At 47.7% G+C, this 23,574-nt stretch overlaps 1 protein-coding gene across 15 annotated transcripts in view; it reads left to right on the top strand.

Annotated features, from left to right (window-relative positions):
* LOC141265129 (ATP-binding cassette sub-family B member 5-like) overlaps positions 1 to 23,574 on the top strand; it is a 401,328-nt gene that overhangs the window by 238,272 nt on the left and 139,482 nt on the right. For 13 of the 15 annotated variants that reach the window (XM_073677823.1, XM_073677815.1, XM_073677814.1 and 10 more), the window contains one exon: positions 17,023 to 17,166. The exons of the other annotated variants lie outside the window; for them this stretch is intronic. In XM_073677823.1, the coding sequence (XP_073533924.1) occupies positions 17,023 to 17,166 (144 nt within the window). The remainder of the gene's footprint in view (positions 1 to 17,022; positions 17,167 to 23,574) is intronic. 15 annotated transcript variants of the gene reach the window in all.

Raw genomic sequence — 23,574 nt, 5'->3', positions numbered from 1 at the left:
CAATTGTGTCTCATCATCATCATCCACCTCTTGCGACAGTAATTGCACTTTCCCACCGTTGCCTTCATGTGACCATGGCTGCTCAAATATTTTGGCATCGCTACACGTGTTCTCCTCTTGACTTGCTTGAAGCTGGTCTAGCGAGAGGCCCAAATCTAAAAATGGAAAAGTGAACAGCTCTTCTGAGTGTCCAAGTGTGGGATCAGTTATGTCCGGGCACTCAGCATGGTGGGAGGAAGGAGGATCAGGGTGAGGAATATGTGATCCAGACTCATGACTGCTGAGTCTTGACCGTGTCGAAGACAAGGTGGTGGTTATGGTGGCAAAATAACTGGAAGCGTTATCTGCTATTCAACCAACAACCTTTTGACACTGCTCTGGATTCAATAGTGATGTGCTGCGGTTACCTAGTAATTGGGACAGGAAGTTCGATCGACAAGATGTGGGTGTTTGCTGTAGCACAATCTCAGCTTGCCCACAGCCACATCCTCGGCCTCTGCATGCAGCATCATCACCATCACGTCCACTTCCACGTCCCTTGCCAGGCACCTTGCCCATTTTAGATGGAGGACAATATTTTTCATGTTCACTAGAAATGGCTGATTTTGGAACACAGTTATGTATGATATGTCTGACAGAGAACCACGGTTTTAAATAGCAGGCCTGTAATTTATTAATATTATTCTTCACAGAGACCTAATGTGAATATCTTGACCAACACACTGCAATGAAATGGAAGCCATAAATGGCTGATTTTGGAATGCAGTTATATGTGATACGTCTGACAGAGAACCACAGTTTTAAAAAGCAGGCCAGTAGTTTACTAATACTATTCTTCACAGAGACCTAGTGTGAATAGCTTGACCAACACACTGCAACGAAATGGAAGAGAGAAATGGCTGATTTTGGAACACTGTTATATGTGATACATCTGACAGAGAACCACGGTTTTAAACAGCAGGCCTGTAGATTACTAATACTATTCTTCACACAGACCTACTGTGAATAGGTTGACCGACACACTGCAAAAAAAAAGGAAAATTCAGTTAAAATGTCTGGATTTTTATTGCTGTAATATGGAAAAGATCTGGCTGTATTCTGCAGTGCTAACAAGCAAATGGAGCAGAAAAATTGTGAACTCTGGATTGTTTTTTAAGCAAATAACGCAGCAGGCAGAACATGCAATGGACCCTCTTGTGCTGTATACACTATCTGTCACAAACCATGCCTGCCTAACTCCTGCTATCACCACTGAATATATACAGCTGGATTAGTCCTCAGAGGCACTGTTAGTTCAGATATACAGTACAGACCAAAAGTTTGGAAACACCTTCTCATTTAAAGATTTTTCTGTGTTTTCATGACTATGAAAATTGTAGATTCACACTGAAGGCATCAAAACTATGAATTAACACATATGGAATTATATAGTTAACAAAAAAGTGTGAAACAACTGAAAATATGTCTTATGTTCTAGGTTCTTCAAAGTAGCCACCTTTTTGCTTTGATGACTGTTTTGCACACTCTTGGCATTCTCTTGATGAGCTTCAAGAGGTAGTCACCGGAAATGGTCTTCCAACAATCTTGAAGGAGTTTCCAGAGATGCTTAGCACTTGTTGGCCCTTTTGCCTTCACTCTGCAGTCTAGCTCACCCCATACCATCTCGATTGGGTTCAGGTCTGGTGACTGTGGAGGCCAGGTCATCTGGCATAGCACCCCATCACTCTCCTTCTTGGTGAAATAGCCCTTACACAGTCTGGAGGTGTGTTTGGGGTCATTGTTCTGTTGAAAAATAAATGATGGTCCAACTAAACGCAAAGCGGATGGAATAGCATGCCGCTGCAAGATGCTGTGGTAGCCATGCTGGTTCAGTATGCCTTCAATTTTGAATAAATCCCCAACAGTGTCACCAGCAAAGCACCCTCACACAATCACACCTCCTCCTCCATGCTTCATGGTGGGAACCCGGCATGTAGAGTCCATCCGTTCACCTTTTCTGGGTCGCACAAAGACACGGTGGTTGGAACCAAAGATCTCAAATTTGGACTCATCAGACCAAAGCACAGATTTCCACTGGTCTAATGTCCATTCCTTGTGTTCTTTAGCCCAAACAAGTCTCTTCTGCTTGCTGCCTGTCCTTAGCAGTGGTTTCCTTGCAGCTATTTTACCATGAAGGCCTGCTGCACAAAGTCTCCTCTTAACAGTTGTTGAAGAGATGTGTCTGCTGCTAGAACTCTGTGTGGCATTGACCTGGTCTCTAATCTAAGCTGCTGTTAACCTGCGATTTCTGAGGCTGGTGACTCGGATAAACTTATCCTCAGAAGCAGAGGTGACTCTTGGTCTTCCTTTCCTGGGGCGGTCCTCATGTGAGCCAGTTTCTTTGTAGCGCTTGATGGTTTTTGCAACTTCACTTGAGGACACATTTAAAGTTTGCCCAATTTTTCGGACTGACTGACCTTCATTTCTTAAAGTAATGATGGCCACTCGTTTTTCTTTACTTAGAATTTGTATTATGGCAAGAAAAAAGCAGCAAAGTAAAGAAAAATGAGTGGCCATCATTACTTTAAGGAATGAAGGTCAGTCAGTGTGAAAAATTGGGCAGACTTTGAAAGTGTCCCCAAGTGCAGTTGTAAAAACCATCAAGCGCAACAAAGAAACTGGCTCACATGAGGACCGCCCCAGGAAAGGAAGACCAAGAGTCACCTCTGCTTCTGAGGATAAGTTTATCCGAGTCATCAGCCTCAGAAATTGCAGGTTAACAGCAGCTCAGATTAGAGACCAGGTCAATGGCACACAGAGCTTTAGCAGCAGACACATCTCTACAACAACTGTTAAGAGGAGACTTTGTGCAGCAGGCCTTCATGGTAAAATAGCTGCAAGGAAACCACTGCTAAGGACAGGCAACAAACAGAAGAGACTTGTTTGGGCTAAAGAACACAAGGAATGGACATTAGACCAGTGGAAATCTGTGCTTTGGTCTGATGAGTCCAAATTTGAGATCTTTGGTTCCAACCACCGTGTCTTTGTGCGACGCAGAAAAGGTGAATGGATGGACTCTACATGCCTGGTTCCCACCGTGAAGCATGGAGGGGGAGGTGTGATGCTGTGGGGGTGCTTTGCTGGTGACACTGTTGGGGATTTATTCAAAATTGAAGGCATACTGAACCAGCATGGCTACCACAGCATCTTGCAGCGGCATGCTATTCCATCCGCTTTGCGTTTAGTTGAACCATCATTTATTTTTCAACAGGACAATGACCCCAAACACACCTCCAGGCTGTGTAAGGGCTATTTGACCAAGAGCGAGAGTGATGGGGTGCTACACCAGATGACCTGGCCTCCACAGCCACCAGACTTGAACCCAATCGAGATGGTTTGGGGTGAGCTGGACCGCAGAGTGAAGGCAAAAGGGCCAACAAGTGCTAAGCATTTCTGGGAACTCCTTCAAGATTGTTGGCAGACCATTTCCGGTGACTACCTCTTGAAGCTCATCAAGAAAATGCCAAGAGTGTGCAAAGCACTCATCAAAGCAAAAGGTGGCTACTTTGAAGAACCTAGAATATAAGACATATTTTCAGTTGTTTCACACTTTTTTGTTAAGTATATAATTCCACATGTGTTATTTCATAGTTTTGATGCCTTCAGTGTGAATGTACAATTTTCATAGTTATGAAAATACCGAAAAATCTTTAAATGAGAAGGTGTGTCCAAACTTTTGGTCTCTACTGTATATATACAGTAAAGACCAAAAGTTTGGACACACCTACTCATTTAAAGATTTTTCATCCCCAATTCTGGTATGCATGGCACACCTCATCCTCAATCCTGGTATGCATGGTACCCCTCATCCCCAATCCTGGTATGCATGGCACCCCTCATCCCCAATCCTGGTATGTATGGTACCCCTCATCCCCCTATCCTGGTATGCATGGCACCACTCAATCCCCAATTACTGGTATGCAAGGCACCCCATCCCTCATCCTGGTATGTATGGCACCCCTAATCCCTATCCTGGTATGCATGGCTCCCTCATCCCCAATCCTAGTTTGCATGGCTCCCCTCATCCCCAATCCTGGTATGCATGACACCCCTCATCCCCAATCCTAGTTTGCATGGCACCCCTCATCCCCAATCCTGATATACATGGCACCCCTCATGCCCAATCCTGGTATGCATGGCACCCCTCATGCCCAATCCTGTTATGCATGGCACCCCTCATGCCCAATCCTGATATGCATGGCACCCCTCATGCCCAATCCTTTTATGCATGGCACCCCTCATGCCCAATCCTGTTATGCATGGCTCCCTCATCCCCAATCCTGGTATGCATGGCAACCCTCATCCCCAATCCTGGTATGCATGGCTCCCTCATCCCCAATCCTGGTATGCATGGCTCCCTCATCCCCAATCCTGGTATGCATAGCCCCCCAACATCCCTATCCTGATATGCATGGTACCCCTCATTTCTATCCTAGTATGCATGGCCCTCATCCGAATCCAGGTATGCATGGCTCCCTCATTCCCAATCCTGGTATGCATGGCACCCCTCATCCCCAATCCTGGTATGCATGGCACCCCTCATCCCCCATCCTGGTATGCCTGGCACCCCTCATCCCCAATTCTGGTATGCATGGCACCCCTCATCCCCAATACTAGTATGCATGGCACCCCTCATCCCCAATCCTGGTATGCATGGCACCCCTCATCCCCAATCCTGCTATGCTTGGCACCCCTCATCCCCAATCCTGGTATGCATGGCATCCCTCATCCCTAATCCTGGTATGCTTGGCATCCCTCATCCCCAATCCTGGTATGCATGGCACCCCTCATCCCCAATCCTGGTATGCATGATACCCCTCATCCCCAATCCTGGTATGCATGGCACCCCTCATCCTCAATCCTGGTATGCATGGCACCCCTCATACTAAATCTGGTATACATTGCACCCCTCATCCCAATCCTGGTATTCATGGCTCCCTCATCCCAAATTTCGTATACATTGCAACCCTCATCCCAATCCTGGTTTGAATGGCACCCCTCATGCCCCAATCCTGGTATGCATGGCACCACTCATTCCCCAATCCTGGTATGCATGGCACCCCATCCCCCAATCCTGGTATGTATGGCACCCCTCATCCCACAATCCTGGTATGTATAACCTCCTCATCCCCCAATCCTGGTATGCATGGCACCCCATCCCTCATCCTGGTATGCATGGTACCCCTCATCCCTATTCTGGTATGTGTGGCACCCCTCATCTTAGTATGCATGGCACCCCTCATCCAAATTCTGGTATGTATGGCCTCCTCATCCCAGAAACCTGGTATGCATGGCACCCAATCCCTCATCCTAGTATGCATGGCACCCCTCATCCCTATACTGGTATGCATGGCACCCCATCCCTTATCCCTGGTATGCATGGCACCCTTCATCCCAATCCTGGTATGCATGGCACCCTTCATCCCAATCCTGGTATGTATGGCAACCCTCATCCCCCAATTCTGGTATGTATGATACCCAATCCCTCATCCTGGTGTGCATGGCAGCACTCACCCCCCTAATCCTGGTATGAATGGCACCCCATCCCTCATCCTGGTATGTATGATACATACCAGAATAGGGATGAGGGGTATGGTACCCCTCATCCTGGTATGCATGGCACCCCATTCCTCATCCTGGTTTGCATGGTACCCCTTATCCCTATTCTGGCATGTATGGCATCCCTCATGCCCCAATCATGGTATATATAGCCTCATCATCCCCCAATCCTGGTATGCATGGCACCCCATCCCTCATCCTGGTATGTATGATACCCCTCATCCCTATTCTGGTATGTATGGTACCACTCATCCTGGTATGCATGGCACCCCATCCCTCATCCTGGTATGCATGGTACCCCTCATCCCTATTCTGGTATGTATGGTACCCCTCATCCTGGTATGCATGGTACCCCTCATCCCAGTTCTGGTATGTATGGCCTCCTCATCCCAGAAATCTGGTCTGCATGGCACCCAATCCCTCATCCTAGTATGCATGGCACCCCTCATCCCTATCCTGGTATGCATGGTGCCCCTCATCCCTATTCTGGTATGCATGGTACCCCTCATCCTGGTTTGCATGGTTCCCCACTTTCCTATCCAGGTATGTATGGTACCCCTCATCCCTATTCTGGTATGTATGGCACCCCTCATCCCCAATTCTGGTATGCATGGCACACCTCATCCTCAATCCTGGTATGCATGGTACCCCTCATCCCCAATCCTGGTATGCATGGCACCCCTCATCCCCAATCCTGGTATGTATGGTACCCCTCATCCCCCTATCCTGGTATGCATGGCACCACTCAATCCCCAATTACTGGTATGCAAGGCACCCCATCCCTCATCCTGGTATGTATGGCACCCCTAATCCCTATCCTGGTATGCATGGCTTCCTCATCCCCAATCCTAGTTTGCATGGCTCCCCTCATCCCCAATCCTGGTATGCATGACACCCCTCATCCCCAATCCTGTTATGCATGGCACCCCTCATCCCCAATCCTAGTTTGCATGGCACCCCTCATCCCCAATCCTGATATGCATGTGTCACGTTGTCTCTGTATACTGGAGGTAGGGGGCCTAAGCTGGCCCTAAGCTGGGGCCCTGACTAATCCCTCAACCTGGAGGTACTGTTAAAGGTACAGAGGTCCAGGCCGCCAGCGTAACCCCTACCTCCTGAGGATCCCTGCACCTAAGTAATCTAGTCCTGAGAAGGACCCCGATCACAACAAAAGGGGACAAGTAATAATATGCCCACACACAGTACTTAGACGAACGAGACAGTACAAGGGAAAAACCAAAACCACCTTGCATACAACAACTACACAACTACAACAGAGGGAACACCAACGGGAAAGGAGATAAATGATAAAGCGAGGAAGGGAAAAAACACTCCAAATACACTTATCTCAGAAACTCCAAATACCACGATCCGCTCTGTTAGTCAGAATGAAATGCTTTCACCGACACTTCCCAAACAGACCAGCAGGCATTTGAAGGAGTCTCACTACAGCAGTATTGATTGCAGCTGGGCGAGGCTGGACCTCGTCTAGCACAGAGAGAGAGAGAATTAACTCCCTCACTGCCGAAAAACACAAAGCACCAACAAGTCAGCTGCGAGAAGTCAGGCTGTGTACTCGTGCCGATCTTCGTGGCGACACACCCGTGACAGTACCCCCCCTTCTACGAGGGGCCTCCGGACCCTCAGGGCCAGGTTTATCCGGGTGAGTCGTGTGGAAGGCCCGAACTAATCGGTCTGCGTTAATATCCGACGCAGGAACCCACATCCTCTCCTCAGGACCATACCCTTTCCAATGAACCAGGTACTGAAGGGACCGGCGATTAAAGCGTGAATCGATGACCCTCGATACCTGGAACTCCAAGTTACCATTGACCACCACTGGAGGGGGAGGTAAAGGTGATGGTACCACCGGCGCCACATACCTCTTAAGCAACGATCTGTGGAACACGTTGTGAATTTTAAACGTAGGGGGGAGGTCAAGACGGAATGCCACCGGATTAATAATAGAACTGATTCTGTATGGCCCGATGAACCTGGGACCCAGTTTCCAGGAGGGAACCTTAAGTTTAATATTCCTGGTAGACAACCATACCCGATCGTTCACACTTAGGTCCGGACCAGACACTCTCCTCCTATCAGCCATACGTTTGTATCGGTTCCCCATAGTATTCAGATTCTTCAGCACCCCTCTCCATACTGAAGCGAGTGATGAGGAAAATCGTTCCTCCTCAGGAACCCCCGAAGAGCCCCCCCTACTGAAAGTACAAAACTGGGGGTGAAAACCATATGCCCCAAAAAACGGGGACTTACCAGTGGACTCGCTCCGCCTATTATTAAGAGCAAACTCTGCCAGAGGTAAGAAAGAAGCCCAGTCCTCCTGGTTCTCTGACACAAAACACCGGAGATATGTCTCCAAACTCTGGTTCATACGTTCCGTCTGACCATTGGTCTGAGGATGAAAAGCCGATGAGAATGACAAATGCATCCCCCGCCGTGCACAAAACGCCTTCCAGAACTTGGACACAAACTGAGACCCCCGATCAGACACCACCTCGGAGGGTACCCCGTGAAGCCTCACAATCTCCCCAATGAACACCTGCGCAAGAGTTTTAGCATTAGGGAGAGCCGGAAGAGCGATAAAATGTGCCATCTTGCTGAACCTGTCCACTACAACGAGTATGACCGTTTTACCCGAAGACGGAGGGAGGTCCGTAATAAAGTCCATAGACAGATGAGTCCAAGGACGCTCCGGGATCTTCAAAGGTAAGAGGGCCCCAGGCGGACGGGTATGTGAGGTCTTAGAGCGCGCACAAACCCCACAGGACGCGACAAAAGTTACCACCTCCTTATGTAAGTTAGGCCACCAAAACCGACGCGAGAGGAGATCCATAGTTTCTTTACTCCCCGGGTGTCCTGCAAAAACTGAGTTATGGTGTGCCTCGATCACCTTTTGTCGCAACTGATCTGGAACAAACAGTCTCCCCGGAGGTCCAACAGGGGCGTCCCCCTGAGCCTCCAATACCTCCTCCTCCAGCTCAGAGCATACTGCCGAAACCACCACCCCCTCCTGAAGGATAGGAATCGGGTCGTCCGTATTCCCGGCCCCAGGGAAACTACGAGATAAGGCATCCGCCTTTACATTTTTTGACCCAGGACGATATGTAACGACAAAATTAAACCTGGTAAAAAACAATGACCACCTAGCTTGTCTGGGATTCAGACGTTTCGCGGACTCCAGATATAGCAGGTTCTTGTGATCGGTGATGACGGTGACCGGATGGACTGCCCCCTCCAAAAAATGGCGCCACTCCTCAAAAGCTAACTTAATGGCCAAGAGTTCCCTATTGCCGACATCGTAATTCCTCTCAGCGGACGACAATTTTTTAGAGAAAAAGGCGCACGGATGCCACTTACCAGGGGACGAACCCTGTGACAATACTGCTCCCACCCCTACCTCGGAAGCGTCTACCTCTACAATGAATGGCTGTGACGCATCAGGTTGAATGAGTATGGGTGCCGAGGCAAAACATTTTTTCAAGGAGGAGAATGCTTGACAAGCCTTGTCAGACCACCTAGAAAAATCCGTCCCCTTTTTAGTCATGTCTGTGAGAGGCTTAACCATGGACGAGAAATTACGAATGAACTTCCGGTAATAATTAGCAAACCCCAGGAAACGTTGTAGTGCCTTAAGATTCTCTGGCCGATCCCACTCAAGAACTGCCCGCACTTTCCCAGGGTCCATACGAAAACCGGACGCTGAAACCAGGAAGCCTAAAAACTGGAGTTCCTGTACGGCGAACACACACTTTTCCCATTTGGCATACAGTTTACTATCCCGCAAGATCTGTAACACCTGCCTAACGTGCTCCTGATGAGACACCAGATCCGGCGAGTAAATTAAGATATCATCCAGATATATGACAACAAACTGTCCCACCAGGCGGCGAAAAATGTCATTAACAAAGTGTTGGAACACCGCCGGGGCATTAGTCAGACCGAATGGCATGACAAGGTTCTCATAATGCCCCTCCGGAGTGTTAAACGCCGTCTTCCACTCATCCCCCTCCTTCATCCTAATCAGATTGTACGCCCCCCTGAGATCCAATTTAGAGAACCATTTGGCGCCCACGATCTGATTAAAGAGATCGGGAATAAGTGGGAGCGGATACGGATCTCGGACCGTAATCCGATTAAGTTCACGGAAATCCAGGCAAGGGCGTAGGCCTCCATCTTTCGTCTTAACAAAGAAGAACCCCGCAGCCACCGGTGAAGATGAAGGTCTAATATGCCCCTTAGCCAGACTTTCTGAAATATAATCCTTCATGGCCTGCCTCTCAGGACCAGAAAGGTTATACAACCTAGCTTTAGGTAACTTGGCCTCAGGGAGCAGTTTTACAGAACAGTCATACTCGCGATGAGGAGGTAGTTCCTGACACCCTTTCTCCGAGAATACATCCTCAAAGTCCGCCAGAAATGGAGGTAAGACCCAAGGAGTAACCGCACCGATGACCGTGTTCATGCAGTTTTTATTACAGAATTTACTCCATTGGCTTATCTCTCTGGTTTGCCAATTAATAACCGGGTTATGCTTAGCTAACCAAGGAAGGCCCAACACTATAGGAGTGGGAAGACCCTCCAACACGTAGCAAGACAACAGTTCTTTATGTATCGCCCCCACTTGAAGTTTTACGTTATGCACAGCTTGCAAAAAACTTCCCTGACCGAGAGGCCTGGCATCGATCGAGAATATGGGGATGGGTTTAGCCAACTCACTCAATCGCATACCTTGAACCCGGGCAAACCGAGCATCAACCAGATTAGCCCCGGCCCCACTATCCAGAAGAACAGATATCCTCTCAGTTCTCGTACCCACCACCACCTCCGCCGGTACGAGAAACTGAGACGAACCTAGGGACGAAATACCTACTCCCAGATTGCTGTCCACCACAAAACCTGGGATCAACAGTTTTCCGACGACTCTTCACTCTGCAAGGGACGGGATGGACACCCCCCAATAAAATGTCCCACTCTCCCGCAGAAGAAACACCTTCCTGTCTTATGGCGCACCACCGGTCCCCTCCCCCGAAATGATGTCCCTCCTAATTTCATAGGCTCCTCTGGACTGACCAGGGGAACCACCATATGAGGGGACCTTGTAGGAGGTGGAGTCATCACAGGGGGTAGAGTTATCCCGCACCTCTCCCGAAGCCGTCTGTCAACGCGAATAGCAAGGGCCATAGCGGCTTCCAGTGACGCGGGAGAGTCATACTGTGCCAACACATCCTGTAATTTGTCGGATAAACCTTGACAAAACTGGCTCCTAAGAGCCGGGTCATTCCACTGGGTGTCAGTGGCCCACCTACGGAACTCCGAACAGAATTCCTCCGCCGGACGATCTCCCTGCTGGATCCTACGTAACTTAGACTCAGCAAGGGAGATCCGATCTGGGTCATCATATACGAGTCCCAGAGCAGCGAAAAACCTATCCACTGACTGGAGAGCCGGGGAGCCCGGGGGAAGAGAGAACGCCCAAGATTGTGGGTCCCCTTGTAGGAGCGAGATGACAATTCCCACCCTTTGTTCTTCACTCCCCGATGACCGAGGCCGCAGCCGAAAGTACAACTTGCATGCCTCCCGGAAAACAAAAAACTTGTCCCGCCCCCCAGTGAACCTGTCAGGGAGAGCTACTTTAGGTTCTGGTCCGGCTTGCTCCTGAGGATGCAAAACCTTGGACCTAACGTCCGCCAGCTCCAAGGACAAACTCTGCAACTGCCGAGCTAGACCGGCTACTGGATCCATGGTAGCTGGAGAAAAACTAAGTGGTCGGTGAAAATGTCACGTTGTCTCTGTATACTGGAGGTAGGGGGCCTAAGCTGACCCTAAGCTGGGGCCCTGACTAATCCCTCAACCTGGAGGTACTGTTAAAGGTACAGAGGTCCAGGCCGCCAGCGTAACCCCTACCTCCTGAGGATCCCTGCACCTAAGTAATCTAGTCCTGAGAAGGACCCCGATCACAACAAAAGGGGACAAGTAATAATATGCCCACACACAGTACTTAGACGAACGAGACAGTACAAGGGAAAAACCAAAACCACCTTGCATACAACAACTACACAACTACAACAGAGGGAACACCAACGGGAAAGGAGATAAATGATAAAGCGAGGAAGGGAAAAAACACTCCAAATACACTTATCTCAGAAACTCCAAATACCACGATCCGCTCTGTTAGTCAGAATGAAATGCTTTCACCGACACTTCCCAAACAGACCAGCAGGCATTTGAAGGAGTCTCACTACAGCAGTATTGATTGCAGCTGGGCGAGGCTGGACCTCGTCTAGCACAGAGAGAGAGAGAATTAACTCCCTCACTGCCGAAAAACACAAAGCACCAACAAGTCAGCTGCGAGAAGTCAGGCTGTGTACTCGTGCCGATCTTCGTGGCGACACACCCGTGACAGCATGGCACCCCTCATGCCCAATCCTGTTATGCATGGCACCCCTCATGCCCAATCCTGTTATGCATGGCACCCCTCATGCCCAATCCTGATATGCATGGCACCCCTCATGCCCAATCCTGTTATGCATGGCACCCCTCATGCCCAATCCTGTTATGCATGGCTCCCTCATCCCCAATCCTGGTATGCATGGCAACCCTCATCCCCAATCCTGGTATGCATGGCAACCCTCATCCCCAATCCTGGTATGCATGGCTCCCTCATCCCCAATCCTGGTATGCATGGCTCCCTCATCCCCAATCCTGGTATGCATAGCCCCCCAACATCCCTATCCTGATATGCATGGTACCCCTTATTTCTATCCTAGTATGCATGGCCCTCATCCGAATCCAGGTATGCATGGCTCCCTCATTCCCAATCCTGGTATACATGGCACCCCTCATCCCCCATCCTGGTATGCATGGCACCCCTCATCCCCCATCCTGGTATGCCTGGCACCCCTCATCCCCAATTCTGGTATGCATGGCACCCCTCATCCCCAATACTAGTATGCATGGCACCCCTCATCCCCAATCCTGGTATGCATGGCACCCCTCATCCCCAATCCTGCTATGCTTGGCACCCCTCATCCCTAATCCTGGTATGCATGGCATCCCTCATCCCTAATCCTGGTATGCTTGGCATCCCTCATCCCCAATCCTGGTATGCATGGCACCCCTCATCCTCAATCCTGGTATGTATGGCACCCCTCATACTAAATCTGGTATACATTGCACCCCTCATCCCAATCCTGGTATTCATGGCTCCCTCATCCCAAATTTCGTATACATTGCAACCCTCATCCCAATCCTGGTTTGAATGGCACCCCTCATGCCCCAATCCTGGTATGCATGGCACCACTCATTCCCCAATCCTGGTATGCATGGCACCCCATCCCCCAATCCTGGTATGTATGGCACCCCTCATTCCACAATCCTGGTATGTATAACCTCCTCATCCCCCAATCATGGTATGCATGGCACCCCATCCCTCATCCTGGTATGCATGGTACCCCTCATCCCTATTCTGGTATGTGTGGCACCCCTCATCTTAGTATGCATGGCACCCCTCATCCAAATTCTGGTATGTATGGCCTCCTCATCCCAGAAACCTGGTATGCATGGCACCCAATCCCTCATCCTAGTATGCATGGCACCCCTCATCCCTATACTGGTATGCATGGCACCCCATCCCTTATCCCTGGTATGCATGGCACCCTTCATCCCAATCCTGGTATGTATGGCAACCCTCATCCCCCAATTCTGGTATGTATGATACCCAATCCCTCATCCTGGTGTGCATGGCACCACTCACCCCCCTAATCCTGGTATGAATGGCACCCCATCCCTCATCCTGGTATGTATGATACATACCAGAATAGGGATGAGGGGTATGGTACCCCTCATCCTGGTATGCATGGCACCCCATTCCTCATCCTGGTTTGCATGGTACCCCTTATCCCTATTCTGGCATGTATGGCATCCCTCATGCCCCAATCATGGTATATATAGCCTCATCATCCCCCAATCCTGGTATGCATGGCACCCCATCCCTCATCCTGGTATGTATGATACCCCTCATCCCTATTCTGGTATGTATGGTACCACTCATCCTGGTATGCATGGCACCCCATCCCTCATCCTGGTATGCATGGTACCCCTCATCCCTATTCTGGTATGTATGGTACCCCTCATCCTGGTATGCATGGTACCCCTCATCCCAGTTCTGGTATGTATGGCCTCCTCATCCCAGAAATCTGGTCTGCATGGCACCCAATCCCTCATCCTAGTATGCATGGCACCCCTCATCCCTATCCTGGTATGCATGGTGCCCCTCATCCCTATTCTGGTATGCATGGTACCCCTCATCCTGGTTTGCATGGTACCCCACTTTCCTATCCAGGTATGTATGGTACCCCTCATCCCTATTCTGGTATGCATGGCACCCCTCACCCCCCAATCTTGGTATGCTTGGTCCCCTCACCACACAATCCTGGTATACATTGTCCCCTCACCCCCCAATCCTGGTATGCAAGGTCCCCTCACCCCCCAATAATGGTTTGTGTGGTACCCCTCATCCTGGTATGCATAATCCCCTCACCCCCCAATCCTGGTATGTGTGTTAGCCCTCACCCCCCAATCCTGGTATGCATGGTCCCCTCACCCCCCAATCCTGTTATGCATGGTCCCCTCACACCCCAATCCTGGTATGCATGATCCCCTCACCCCCTAATCCTGGTAAGTGTGGTACCCCTCATCCTGGTATGCATGGTCCCCTCACACTCCAATCCTGGTATGCATGGTCCCCTCACCCCCCCAATCCTGGTATGTGTGGTACCCCTCATCCTGGTATGTATGGTCCCCTCACCCCCCAATCCTGGTATGTATGGTCCCCTCACCCCACAATCCTGGTATGCATGGTACCCCTCATCCTCCCCCAATCCTGGTATGTGTGGCCCCCTCACCCCCCAATCATGGTTTGTATGGCACCCCTAATCCCTTTCACGCTGCACACACTTACAAAAAAATAAACACTTATACTCACCTTTCTTCCCTGTGCTCCAGCGCTGACGTGTCCTGTTCTGCCGGAGGCCTGGGGAGGAGTGTGGCACCGGAGTACGTGCGTGCCCATACCACGCATGCTATGCGCATGCGCCGATTCCAACGCCTCACTCCTGCCCCGGTTTCCGGCAAAGATAGGCGCCACGGCAATGCTCCTCCCAGTGAGGTAAGTATGTAAGTATGGCGCTAGAGATCGCGGTATGCGTTCAGTGTCTATCCACACCGTGATGTCCGGCGCCATACACACTCCTCTTACCTGTAACATCTCCATGCCTGCTTCTGTCTGGAGCCAGACTGCGCAGGCGTGTCACATTTGCGCAGTCTATAAAGGTTTCAGACAGAGATACGCATCTCCCGCTATATTATAGATTAGAGGAGGCAATCACTCATTTCTCTGTATATAGCTCACTCTATCAGGGCAAAACAGGGAAAGTGAGGGACAGCCGCCGAGGAACGGGGGCGCCAAACTCGTTATTTAGGGTGCCAGCTCCCACGTTGGGCAGCATCAGTATAGGCTACAGGCAGGGTAAGTTAAGTTCTATCATATAACATGCTGATAACCATATCTTTATTATCGCTTGTTCTGACTTTATGAAGTCCCATAGGGACTCTGATTTTATGGAAAGATTACTACTGAGTGACGTTAGTTTTATTCTCTATGCACATGGGTTTGGAGTAGTTTTAATGAGATTTAAATAAAATTATAAAGTTTTAGAGGTTTTTGTATGTTTACACGATGGAATTGTTTAATAGCCTGCTTAGACCGGCTGATCGTGTTTCCATGAACGAAGAATAACTACTCATGAGATCATTCAGTGCGCATGGAATATCATTGTTCTCCTGTGCATAGGATGATGTGTTGCCAATAATGGCAATTTTTAAGTTTGCTAGAAAATCTTTGCACCCAACGCACTAGTGGTTTGCTCGTTCGTTGGGAAATTGTCGGTCTGTATAGATGGCCTGATAGTTGGGATTGAGCTTTCATAGTTATGGAATTATTGACCCATTTAAAATTAGCATTGGACTACTATATATCTCTATAGTGATTCTTATTTGCTTTAGTATAATATGGAGAATTCAGGGTAGTATGTTTAATGCTTGTAGCCACAATACAGACATTAAAATGTTGCTGTAATATAGTTGTTAAAACCAGTTTAAAGGGGTTGTCCACTTCTCAAATAACCTCTTCTTAATTATAATGCTCTGCTCCCCCATGGAAAATAATAACAGTCTGTATTCGCCTCCACTGCCGGTGACTTTCCAGTGATGTTGATAACAGGTCTCCCAAAACTTGTGGGACATTGGCTGCAGGGTTCACGTGACATAACAATCAGAGATGGCATCACTCTCACTTCCTTTGCATGAAACTAACATCTGCAAGAAGTCAGAGATGCTGCTGCTCTCTGACTTCCTCTGGATGTCAGTTACATCTAAAGGAAGTGAGAGTGAAGCCCCTGCAGACTGGCTGCAGGACTCATTTGACATAACAATGTCACTTGAGAGACGCGACACCAACATTGTTCAAATAGCACTGGCACTGGAGGTAAGAACAGGCTGTCATTATGTTCCATAGGGAAACATGGTCATTGAGAAGGGGTTGTCCCTGTAGTGGACAATCCCTTAAAGGCTAATTACTGATTCGTTAACAGATTCTATCCATTTCATTTCATCTACCGCCTCAACTACTGTAACCTCCTGCTCTATGGCCTCCTTTCTAACACTCCCGCACCCCTCCAATCTATCCTAAACTCTGCTGCTCGACTAATCCACCTGTCCACCTGCTGTTCCTCGGCCTCTCCCCTTTGTCACTCCCTTCACTGGCACCCCATCGGCCAGATACTCCAGTACAAAACCCCAACCTTGGCATACAAAGCCATCCACAACCTGTCTCCTCCATACATCTGTGACCTAGTCTCCCGGTATTTACCCACACGCAACCGCCGATCCTCACAAAATCTCCTTCCCTTCTTCCATCTTATCTCCTCTTCCCACAGTCACATACAAGATTTCTCCTGTGCTATTAAACCCAATGTTTCACAGAACCCCTTAGTAATTGACCTTCATTGAGTATCTTCATAAAGGTGGCCTTACACACATGAGCAAAGTCGGAGGCACTGACAAGTTTATGTGCATAGGGACTTCTCAATTCTCCTCTGACTGATGAAGTTGGGGGAATTAAAAATTTAACATATGGGAAAATGACATGAATAGCTGTTGGCTGAACAAGCTTTCAGCTGATAGCTATAGAAGGTGTATGGTATGGTCTTTAGAGTTTCTAAGGGATATTTTATCATGTTTTTGTGCTGTTCATTGTAGATTCAAATTAAGTTTTAGCAATGCCTGGCAACTCCACAAATATAATAGTATGAAAGATAATAATATGTCTGCACTATTTTCTTTTTCCAGGACAGGCTTCCCAATATTTCCTTCATTAAAATTTTGAAGCTTAACCAGTCTGAATGGCCTTATATTATGGTTGGAACTCTTGCATCAATAATAAATGGTGGAACTTTCCCATCATTTTGCATCTTGTTTGCCAAAATCATTGCTGTAAGTAAATTATAAGATCCAAGTACAATGGCAGAAAATGTCTCCCTAATCTTGGTAGCAGTGTAAAGAATAATACTACTAGTAATAATACTATTCTGGTAAGCATATCCATATAACTACCTTAAAGGGAATATGTGACCAAGACATATTTTCTTTAGATTAGAGTATCCTATCAGACTTGAAATAAAGAGAATACTGAAATCATGTAAAGAGTGAAGAGATCTGGCTCTGACAGAAGTGCACGGATAGGGCAGTACTGTAAGGATCAGAGTGATAGTAGCGCTCACCTGTGCAGATTGTGTGATAACACAACACCTATAGAAGCCTAATATGCCATAGTTGCAGCCCCGTAGCTCGAGGAGAGTTTCTTCCAGGTTTCCAGGTAGCATTTTACCAGATCGGAGGTTATCATGATGTTGTCATGGGTGTGTCAGATGTAACAGACAGTCACTCTGCATCTGGCCGCAGAAGGTCACTGCGTTTGGCATTGCTGACGTCTTCTTAATCCTTCTGACTTTTGGACCCAACCGCAACCTCCCTCCTGCTCTGATTGACACACCCTGGTCTGGGTGTTTATAAACTCAGTCTGCTTCAAGGAGTCACCGGTGATATTCTCATTTTCCCTTGTGAAGGCTTGGAGCTATAGCAGTCGGCTAGCTTCCTCTCTGGAGGACGTTTGGTGTTATCCCTCTGGTGTCTGCTCAAGCTAAGTTTTCCCCCTTTTGTTTGTCTCCCTTGTTGTTTTTAGCTTATAGTGGGGACTGACATGTGCACACCCCCTCCCTATCTAGTGACTCGCCCTAGAGAAATACAGGGCTTGGGTTTCCTGCTCGGCGATTGGTGTGGAACCAATATAGGGATGGTAGGCTAAGGCAGGGGTGATTAAATCTGCCTAGGGGTCTCCACTTCCCCTTTCTCTAGTGTCTGCGCTTCCTTCCCCTTATCCCTTCGTGTTGCACCTAGTCTTTCCCACACTGTGCGAGACAGATGTGCGGGCTACAGGATTAATGAGGTCTGGAGAGTTTTAAAGAAGGCTTTTCATTCACACCTTGTTTTCTTTACCTTGATAAAGACTAGTGTTGAGCCACCCCTGTAGTATTCGAGTTCGGTTCGTCGAACACCCGTATGTTCGTCGAACTGTTTGTCGAACTGTTCATCGAACACCTTCGAACACCGTTAAAACCAATGGCAGGCAAACAAAAACACATAGAAACACATAGAAAACACCTTCAAAGGTGTCCAAAAGCTGACAAACTGCTCAGAAGACACTTTCTTTAAAAAAGCCAGCCGGCAATTCAGCAGCGGCATACACCGGTACCCGACAATTTAGAACAGAAAGAATAAAGCATCACACATAGATTAGATAGATAGAAACATGTCAGTCACATATATAAGAAGTACAGTGACAGTGTTGCTTACTGTTCTTGTCATTTAGTGTTAAAGGATTTATTAAAAAAAGTAATAGTGTTTTCATGCACCGTCTCTTTAAAATAGCCGGCCGGCAATTCAGCATCTGTACCCGACAATTTATAACAGAAAGATTAGAGCATCACACATAGATTAGATAGATAGAAACATGTCAGTCACATATATAAGAAGTACAGTGATAGTGTTGATTACTGTACTTGTCATTTAGTGTTAAAATAAAGGATAAATTTAAAAAAAAAATTGGCGTGGGGTTCCCCGTAATTTTAGTCTCTAGCGGAGGTTAAGCAGACGGCTGGGGCAGATGTTTGAAGCCTGGGAAGGGGGTAATACCCACGGAGCTTCCCAGGCTACTAATATCAGCCCCCAGCTGAATACCTAGCCTTTACTAGCTATTAAAATGGGGGACCCCCAAAAAAATGATGTCGGGTCCCCCCTATTTTAATAGCTAGCAAAGGCTAGGCAGACAGCTGGGGGCTGATATTAATAGCCCAGGAAGGGTGCCATGAATATTGGCTCCCTCCCAGGCTAGAAACACCAGACGTCAGTTGCCCCAGAAATGGCGCATCCATAGGATGCGCCCATTCTGGCACTTAGCCTCGCTCTTCCCACTGCCCTGTAGCGGTGGCAGTGGGGTAATAGGGCTGTGGTTGATGTCAGCTTATAATGCCAGCTGACCTCAAGCCCAGGTTAGTAATGGAGAGGCGTCTATAAGACACCCCCATTACTAACCCCATAGTCAATGTTTAAAAAAAACACAAACACCCAGAATTGAGCGGGGGGGCCCAGAAAGCTTAGGCCTCCCTGCACTGCGGATTCCAGCCCCCAGCTGCCTAGTTGTACCTGGCTGGACACAAAAATAGGGCGAAGCCCCACGTATTTTTTTTAAATTATTTCATGAAATTCATGAAATAATTTTAAAAAAAGGGCTTCCCTATATTGTTGTGTCCGGCCAGGTACAAATAGGCAGCTGGTGGTTGGGGGCAGCCCGTTCCTGCCTGCTGTACCTGGCTGGACACAAAAATAGGGTGAAGCCCCACGTATTTTTTTTAAATTATTTCATGAAATTCATGAAATAATAATAAAAAAAAAGTGTTACCTATATTGTTGTGTCCGGCCAGGTACAAATAGGCATCTGGTGGTTGGGGGCAGCTCGTTCCTGGATGCTGTACCTGGCTGGCATACAAAAATATGGCGAAGCCCACGTCAAAATTTTTGGGAAAAATTAATTAAAAAATATATTAAAAAAAAATAATAATTTAGGGACTGCATCTTTATTAACCCCTCACATGGAGGGGTTAATAAAGATGCAGTCCCTAAATGTGTTTTTTTAAAAAAATTTTATTGAATTTTTCACCAAAAATTTGACGTGGCCTTCGCCATATTTTTGTGTCCAGCCAGGTACAGCAGGCAGGAACGGGCTGCCCCCAACCCCCTGATGCCTATTTGTACCTGGCTGGAACCAAAAATACAGGGAAGCCCTTTTTTTACTTATTTCATGAATTTCATGAAATAATTTAAAAAAAATTGCCGTGGGGCTTCGCCCTATTTTCGTGTCCAGCCAGGTACAGCAGGCAGGAACGGGCTGCCCCCAACCACCAGCTGCCTATTTGTACCTGGCCGGACACAACAATATAGGGAAGCCCTTTTTTTAAAAATTAATTCATGAATTTCATGAAATAATTAAAAAAAAAAAAATACTTGGGGCTTCGCCCTATTTTTGTGTCCAGCCAGGGACATCTAGGCAGCTGGGGGCTGGAATCCACAGCGCGGGGAGGCCCAAGCTTTCGCCCCCCCCCCCCCCGCTGCAAATTGCAGTCCACAGCCACCCCAGAAAATGGCGCGTCCATAGAAGCGCCATCTTCTGGCACTGTACCCAACTCATCCAGGGCCATGGTGTGGTGGCTCACTGGGTAATAAAGGGGTTAGGACCAGCTTGGCAGTATCAGCTGGCCCTAAGCCCGAAATTCATGGGGTCACGCCAATATTAGACATGACCGCCATGAATTTCTAGTAAAGTATTTAAAAAAACACAACACCCAGAATAAAGTCCTTTAATTGAAATAAACACACAATTCTTTATTGTTCTAAATTAAACCATACTTACCATCACGCCCATTCCAGCTGAAGCCAATGTCTTCTGCAATAAAAGTAAAATAATAAAGCAACATCATCCTTACCTTTCCATGGTTCCCACGACAGCTTCAGCTCTGCTACATTCACAAGACAGGCTGGATCGCGGCCGAAAGCTGCCATCCAGCTTGCCATGCCGCAGACACTGAGAAGCGCAGGCATGCTTGTGCTCCTCAGTGTCTCGCTGTGACGGCATAAAGATGAGCCGAGGTCATGTCCAATGAACTCATCTCACCCTATGCACGTCACTGACAGCGTGGGAAAATTCTCAATCTCATCTCAATGCCATCCCAGCGTGGGAGAATTCTCCTGCTCAAGCGCTCAGCAGGAGAATTTTCCCACGCTGTTAGTGACGTGCATGAGGTGAGCTGAGTTCATTGGACATGACCTCGGTTCATCTTTATGCCGTCACAGCGAGTCACTGAGGAGCACAAGCATGCCTGCGCTTCTCAGTGTCTGCGGCATGGCAAGCTGGATGGCAGCTTTCGGCTGCAATCTAGCCTGTCATGTGAATGTAGCAGAGCTGAAGCTGTCGTGCGAACCATGGAAAGGTAAGGATGATGTTGCTTTATTATTTTACTTTTATTGCAGAAGACATTGGCTTCAGCTGGAATGGGCGTGATGGTAAGTATGGTTTAATTTAGAGCAATAAAGAATTGTGTGTTTATTTCAATTAAAGGACTTTATTCTGGGTGTATGTGTTTTTTTTTTACTTTGACTATGGGGTTAGTAATGGGGGTGTCTTATAGACGCCTCTTCATTACTAACCTGGGCTTGATGTCAGCTGGCATTATAAGCTGACCTCAACCCCAGCCCTATTACCCCATTGCCACCGCTACAGGGCAGTGGGAAGAGCGAGGCTAAGTGCTAGAATTGGCACATCCTATGGATGCGCCATTTCTGGGGTGGCTGACGGCTGGTGTTTCTAGCCTGGGAGGGGGCCAATATTCATGGCACCCTTCCTGGGCTATTAATATCAGCCCCCAGCTGTCTGCCTAGCCTTTGCTAGCTATTAAAATAAGGGGGACCCCACGTCATTTTTTGGGGGGTCCCCCATTTTATTAGCTAGTAAAGCTAGGTATTCAGCTGGGGACTGATATTAGTACCCTGGGAAGCTCCGTGGGTATTACCCCCTTCCCAGGCTTCAAACATCTGCCCCAGCCGTCTGCTTAACCTCCGCTAGAGACTAAAATTACGGGGAACCCCACTCCAATTTTTTTTTTAATAAATCCTTTATTTTAACACTAAATGACAAGTACAGTATTCAACACTATCACTGTACTTCTTATATATGTGACTGACATGTTTCAATCTATCTAATCTACCTGTGATGCTCTATTCTTTCTGTTATAAATTGTCGGGTACCGATGCTGAATTGCCGGCCGGCTTTTATAAAGAGACGGTGCATGAAAACTAGTATTTTTTTTAATAAATCCTTTAACACTAAATGACAAGTACAGTAACCAACACTGTCACTGTACTTCTTATATATGTGACTGACATGTTTGTATCTATCTAATCTATGTGTAATACTCTATTCTTTCTGTTCTAAATTGTCGGGTACCGGTGTATGCCGCTGCTGAATTGCCGGCTTTTCATTTTTCACTGTGAGCACTGTTCCCATCGATTTGGGCAACCACTGTAATGCCACAACCACCATGGCTATGGCATTACAGTGAGTGGCTGACAATCCCTGCATGATTGGTGCTCTAAATAGCGCCAGACATGCAGGACACGCTTTTGGTGCACGAACAGTTATCGAACATAACCTCGAACAGCCGAATTTTTTGCAAATCGTTCGCGTTCGTCGAACGACTCGAACACCGCCCAAAACAGCTCGAATTTGAGATTGGCGAACAGTTCTAGTCGAACACCGCTCATCTCTAATAAAGACAGCACCAAAATGTGTTGGTGTGAATAAAAAACCTTATTTATAGTCTCCGAACCTCATTAATCCTGCAAACACAGCCCACACATCGTGATAAACTCCAACCTGGTGACACAAGATGTATGCTCTTCTTCACAAAAAGAGTTGAGTTTCTCATATGACCCTCTTGATTCTACAAAGTATGTGAGAGGGCTATTCTAGCTTTAAGGCTGTGTGCACACGATGCGTTTTTAATGCGTTTCCACAGAGTTTTTGCAGCTGCGGAAACGCATTAAAAACTCACTAAAAACGCATGGTAGAAGGGCAGCAATGTTCCCCAATGATAGTCCGCATGTGTTGTGCACATGCTGCGGAAATTTCCGCTGCGGATTATCATTGCGGAAAAAAACGCAGCACTACCAATTATTTTGCGGAAGTGCTGCGTTTTCGCCGCCATTGATTTGCATTAGACCACATGGATTACTCATCACTGTATATGTAGATGCGTAATCCATGCGTTCTAATGTGCGGATGGTACCCGGGTGTGGAGGAGAGGAGACTCTCATCCACACCCAGGTACCATTAAAAAATCTATAAAAAAAGATTAAAATAAAAAATAAATGTATACTTACCTTCTGTCGGCCCGCGCACCGCTCCTACTTGCTTCCCGGCACTTTGCAGTGAATTGAAGGACCTGCGCTGACGTCAGAGTCATGTGACGGGTCACGTGACGCTGATGTCGGCAGGTCTTTCAATTCAATGTTGCCGGCAAGGGAGAACGGAGTGAGCAGGACACCGTGGGCCATCGGAGGGTAAGTATACATTATTTCTTATTTTTACCACTCTCTCGGGTCACACTATATAAATCCATGCTGTTTGCATGGATTTATATAGTGTGACCTAGTTGTCACAAGCACTTTCCAAGTGATGCTAATCGCTTGGAAAGCGCTTGTCAATCCGCATGCGGAAATGTCAGTGGGTAA

Source organism: Phyllobates terribilis, unplaced genomic scaffold (assembly GCF_046119375.1).
Source record: "Phyllobates terribilis strain yellow unplaced genomic scaffold, ASM4611937v1 Scaffold_4__5_contigs__length_816908805, whole genome shotgun sequence".
NCBI classification, from domain to species: domain Eukaryota; kingdom Metazoa; phylum Chordata; class Amphibia; order Anura; family Dendrobatidae; genus Phyllobates; species Phyllobates terribilis.
Note: the sequence above shows the minus strand (reverse complement) of the source record. Positions and strands in the feature narration are given on the sequence as shown.